The following is a 6,000-nucleotide window of genomic DNA, read 5'->3' on the forward strand; positions in this document are numbered from 1 at the left end:
CAGAATCCAAACTCCAGCCCTAAACAGCCAGGCAGTGTGATAGGCAAGTAAACACCCTGAAGCCCTACAACTGACAAAGTGCAAAACTTTTAAAAAAGACATGTGCACACTCCATAATAAAACTCTGCATTTCTTTTAATTGATAAAAGAGACAGAAGCCTTTATTTGGGAAGAAACATTCCTTTTATTTTTGCTATTTCTAGGCTACTGCACATTAAGGACAGTGCCTGCAGGAGACTCACATGTTGCCTGTGGTGCAAAAGCACCAAGGCTGCGCCTTTCTGCTTCAGAACAAATGGTCCAGTGTGCTTTCTGCAGCCCACCAATACAAAATAACCAAATCTAATCCTTTCAACTAACAGTACGCTCACCAGATTGACTATGCCAGCTCACTCAGTAAAATGCCTCTGGGGTTATTGTGAGCACATGCTTTATGAACTACAGCAGTTTTAAGCTTTCCAAAACCTTTAGATAAACCAAAGATGTACCAACAACAATTGAGTGCAAGGGTATCCCCGCAGGTTAACTTCAGGTGGCAACACTCTTTGCTGAGGTCTTGCCCAGCTGAAAGAGATTCCTTCACAACACCTGGCAAGAGCATGTCAGTTACAACTGAAGAATCCCTGACTCTCCCCCAGGATGGAGCCCACTGAAGTTTCACTGCGCTCCCCACGAGGGGAATGCATCATCACTCCTAAGACAGCTGTGTTTCTAAACTGAAATTCTTTGCATGCAGGGGTTTTGCTAGTACCTCCAAGACACAATGCTTATCTTACCCTGCTGTAAAATCAGCTCTTGTTGCATAAAAGCTAGTTAGTGCTAATTAGTGCCACACACCTAAACAATGTGAAGCAGTGTTTATCAACAGACACCCATAGAACATTGCTAATACACTGGACTTCTTGAAATAACTACAAATACAATCACCCTAAAGCATGAGCATAAATGTACACAGCTTTTCCTCCCCATAGTTTTAGTAGAAACTAAGGGGAACCAAGTATTAAGCCTCAGGAGTCAAGGCTGAGAGCAGAAGCAAAATATTTGCAACTTTAAGTATACGCAAGCAGTAGACAAAAAAAAAAAATCTACTTGGCAGCCTACTCTACCCAAATAAATTAGCTCCTGTAATATTCCTCCAAATACACTTTTGGCAGATCCAAAAGTTAAAAATTTAGGGCTACGTTTAATAATAAAAAGTCTTTGAAACTATTTCCAACTGCTGCAATCTGATATTTAGAAAGGTTTAGATATCGGTCTTCAGTAGAGAGAACCCCTCTCCGATCTAAAAGTTTCAGAACAAATTTGTGTAAAGTTGTACAACTAAAAGTAAAATCAAATGATGGTCCAACTGACAGGGAAATGCTACAGAAAAAAAAAAACCAAAAACCCACCATTTCAGAGAGCAGCTCTGGAGGTCCTAACACCAGCTAGTTCAGGATGTGCAATAATCTGGAGTATCACAGCATGAATCAAAGAAAGCTCATCTGTCCAGCTTAAACAGAAATCACGGGAAGTCATCTTCAAGCAAATGCATGTGAATCATTTTGGCTAATGAAAACATACCCCTCAAGCTGAAGAACTTACGTAAATTACATTTCTCCTAATTCTGCCAAAAACATTAAAGAAAATGGATTTGCCAAAGATAAAAGCAAAGTAGGCATGATAGATCATCCATTAGCAGTACAAGTACGACTAATTCTTCCTGACAGTGAAATGTCTTGGGATACAACCCACTTTATTTTTTTTTTTACTAGATTTGTGTGTTTAGATGCAGTATATCCTACACATCTTATCTCCTTATATCCTGGACTTCCCTACTAGTGAGATTTTACAAAGATCAGGCCTTAACAACAACGTATTAATAAAAGAAAAAATATGGACAACTGAAAGTATTTTAACATAGCAAAGAAAAAGAATTAAAACATTAAATAGGAGCTGTACAATCTCTCCAAGTACAGAAAGTAGTTTAAAATGGTGCAAATTAATACAGTTAATCTTAATTAATAACAAGAAGGAAAATGTCACATGTTTATGAGGAATCACGAGGGCAGAATTAATATTGCACTCTACTCACTGTCAGACCAACTAGTGAACTAGTTTGGGCTTTACTTTTTTTCATAAATGCATTTTTAATGTGCAAGGTTGTACTGCATTCTCTAGCATACAACTTTGATTTATTCATGTAAACGTCAGAAAGCCATCAGCAAACAAAGCCATATGGAAGAAAAAGAGATATAATGGATTTTCTGTTTGCTTTAGAAACTTGACATCTGTGGATAGCATCATCTAAGTTACAATCCAATTACTATTCATATTCTGGTCATTTTCATTTACCAGTCCAAAACGCATTTTATCTGATGATACCAAAAGCTCTGCGAGTGGTATAGCACAGAAGAAAGCGTGTTTTAAAAACTTAAAATGGGAATATACTTTAATATTTTCCCTTTCACGTCATAAATTCAGAGAAAAGCAAACTCACATCTGTTCTAACTTAGCTTTTACAAAACGAAGAAAACGTATCAGAATTATTTATATATTGTCTGTATTTGTGGCAGATTTTCGGAACCAGCCCGAGCCGCTGGTGGCACCTGAGCTCCGCAAAGTTCCGGGGGCCCGGGCTCGGCGGTACTTACCCCCGCAGAGCAGGAGGAACCCGGCCGTCCGCGCCGCCGAGCGCATCTTCCCCGCGCTGCTGCGGCCGCGCCTCGGCGCTCCGTGCAGCACCGGCCGGGCTGCCGGGACGGTCCGCGGGTTCTCAGTCGGGCCGGCCCATGGCCCGGGCCGGTGGCAGCGGGCCGCGATGGGACGCACGGAGCCGGGCAGAACCGGGCAGGGACGGGACGGCCCGCGCCGGGATGCTTCTCCGCCGGTCCTTCCCTCGGTCCTCCTGAATCCGGTGCCGCCCCGCCGGCGCGACCGGGAAGAAAGCGCCTGTTCCCTCAACGGTGCCGCTCCTCTGGGGCTCTGCGGGCAGAAGCGAAGTCACGAGCGAAGCCCCCGCTCCGCCGCGCCCGCCGCCGAGCCCCCCGCGCTGCCCGGGCGGCGGCACCGCCCGGCTCCGGCCAGCCCCCGGCCCCTCCTCCGCGGCCGCCGGGCCGCTCTGCCCGGGCCGCCCCGCCCGGCGGGCAGCCCCCGCCCCGCCCCGCCCGCGGAGCCTCCGCCGAGGGGGTGCAGCGGCGGCCCCGCCCCGCAGGCAAGGTGCGGAGCCGGGCGGCAGCCCCGCGGCGTCCCGGAGCGCTGGCTCGCATCCCCCGGCCCGCGGGCAGGAGCGGGGCGCGGGCGGGAGGAGCGGGAGGCGGCGGCTTGTGGGGAGGAAGACAGGCGAGCCGCGCAAACACACCAGGTGCGAGACAAAGCGGGGACAGGCGCTGCGGCACCAGGATGTACCCGAGTGGCCGTCTTCCCCGTCAGCCGAAACACATTAAACGTGTTGAATAATTAATCCTTAGGAGAGGAGACAATTTTTGCTTGATGGTAAGAGGATGCTGTAGAAGATGTGCGCTACCTGGCAGGCAACCAAAGTAACCCGGAACGCACGCGTCCCGCTGAGCGGCGAAACGCCACTTTTAAACCGCAAGCGGGAGGGAGGGTGGGAAATCTAACCGAGCCAAAGCTGAAATACGCTTTAACAGGTCGGGCTCGCCGAGAAAAGCGCTCCGAAAAAGCCGCCGCTCACAAACACCGCCCAGAGCCCCCGCTGCGCCGCTGCTGGCGCTGCCTCCGCCTGGCGGCCCCGCCGCAGGCCCGGCCTGCCCGCGCCTTGCCCCGGCTGCCGCAGCCGCACCGGACCCGCGGGAAGCCCCGGGATGGAGCGGGCACAGCCTCCCGGCACCCGCGGGCACCGCGCCCGCGCAGGCTCTGGAGGGGCCACTGCGACTGCCAGCTGATACGAACCCTGCCCCTCTCCCAGCGCCTCTCTCTGTCAGGGCATCTCCAACCTGCTGAGGAGATATTTTCTACTGCTCTCCCGAAAGCTGATGCTGCTTCCACACAGCCGCGCTGCTCCACAGATCTGGTCGTCAGCATTCAGACACAGATCAGCAGCTACAGCGTTCGTCTTCCCCAGCCTTCACACTCTGAAACGCCCAAGCAATGTCAAGTAGACACACAGAGTAGATTGATACCCAGTGCCGTTGCAGCTAGCAAGAATTGCTATAGATTATTTTAATAGAAGTCAAATAGGAAATTCTCTTTCTAGATTAGTAAGGACTCTGCTTACAATACCTAGCACTTTAGGAGGCAAAGTATGAGAAATTGCCCTATAGGAATGGTAAAAGAACTAACCTATTTTGACTTTTCTGTTAGATCTTCATCAGGTTAGATCTTCTTCCATGGTCTTCATAAGGCTTGGGAAAACAATAAGCCAAGTTGAATCAACTAGAAGGGTAATAATGAATTTGAGATGAACAATAATGACCACCATTAATTAATAGCTTTTGAAGCTGCCTGTCAGAGAGTATAAATTAAACTTTCGAGTACTTACGTGTCAAGTGTTTGTGGGGCTTTTGCAAGTGCCTGAAAGAGGGAACTGAGAAGGTTACTTGGGAAGTCTCTGTGAACCAAAGGAAAGAAAGCAAAGAAAGCAACACATAAAACATTAACATTAAATCAATGCTTTGTGGAGAAACGTCTTACGTTAAGCTAAGCTTTATCTTAAATCATATTTAAAAGCTCGTGCAGTATACAAATCAATATTGATGCCATCTAAAATACACCACTATCATCTGCACTGATAAATGCCAGTTTTCATCCAGGACAAAGTGACTTCTTGGAAGAATTTCAAGGACTTACAATCTCTTCTGGCATCTCAGCTACTGAAGCCAAAGCTGTACTCTTCTGCCAACTTCAGGCTCTGCTCCAGCACACTAAAACTGGTTTTAGATGCCATCATGTTCGTCATACAAGGAACAGAAGTAAGGTCACGAGAATAATTTTTTCATTCAATTTCCAGGCTTTTAAGCTAAGCAGTTTTATGTGTTTTCAGAGGACTGTAGCTTACACACAACACACCTGAAAAACTGGCCAACTTGGATGAAAACAGCACTAAATACAGGTTGTCTTCTGTGTTCCAGCTACTGTGATCATAACTCCCATGTTAATGTTGCCACCATTCTTCCTGAAGCTGTTGTCCTTTATGGTCAGCAATGGTATATTGAGGAAACATAGTTCATCTAGGAAACATAGCCTACCATACAGAAGACAAAAATAGCATAACTGCAGCATCTCTCAAACTCTGAAAAAGCCTATCAAAATGCAGGCATTTTAAATTTTCCACTTGAAATTCAAACTTCATGAGAAAAAACTTAAACCCTTCCTGCCCAGCCTGGTTTCCATATCCCTGAAGAGTCCCAACACAGGCTGTGAACCATCTGCCCTTGAGTTTATATGAGCCATACAAGCCTATAGCAACCAGCTCTTTCCAACACCTAACTTCTGCTCCACTATGCATAAAACACACTTTCACATCATTCACTTGGTTTCTTTGTCTGAAGGCCTTTTGAAAACTGAATGAAAATCAGTGCTTGTAAATGGGGAACAAAAAAGCGAGGTGTCCTTAATTTCCCAGAAAAACTCAAGCTTTGCAGTGACATCTCCCATCATTCTCCTAGCAGAAATACTTTGGATGTAAATCAACACTTTCCTGCAGGCTAGTGCAATTGGGAAACTATGGCTCATACTCCTTCCCTTCTCCCCCCCCCCCCCCCACTTTGACTCATTTATTTGGCACAGCAGGCTGAGCTATTAAATTATTGTAGGTTTTTCTTTTATAAAGGCACCCTGAGATGTCTCGATGTAATAATGCTTCCGGAAACTGATGCTGATTGATCACTGTTTCTTGGTTTGATCACAAGTCTTAGATCGTGTCCATTTAGCATCAGGGCAGGACACTTGAGGACTGTTCTACCTTTCCATGTTTTCCAAACACTCAGGCATGAACACTGAAATATTTTCGGGTAAAACTCATCCTAGAATTTTATATTTAAAACCCAATTCTTGATC

General features: G+C 46.6%; 1 protein-coding gene across 1 annotated transcript in view; it reads right to left on the minus strand.

The window, feature by feature from the left end:
* Positions 1-3,019, minus strand: part of RET (ret proto-oncogene) — a 78,812-nt gene extending 75,793 nt beyond the window's left edge. The window contains exon 1 of the mRNA XM_059851259.1: positions 2,634-3,019. Within this exon, the coding sequence (XP_059707242.1) occupies positions 2,634-2,679 (46 nt within the window). The 5' untranslated portion in view covers positions 2,680-3,019. The remainder of the gene's footprint in view (positions 1-2,633) is intronic.
* Positions 3,020-6,000: the final 2,981 nt, after the last annotated feature.

The sequence above is a fragment of the Haemorhous mexicanus genome, chromosome 7, assembly GCF_027477595.1.
Source record: "Haemorhous mexicanus isolate bHaeMex1 chromosome 7, bHaeMex1.pri, whole genome shotgun sequence".
NCBI classification, from domain to species: domain Eukaryota; kingdom Metazoa; phylum Chordata; class Aves; order Passeriformes; family Fringillidae; genus Haemorhous; species Haemorhous mexicanus.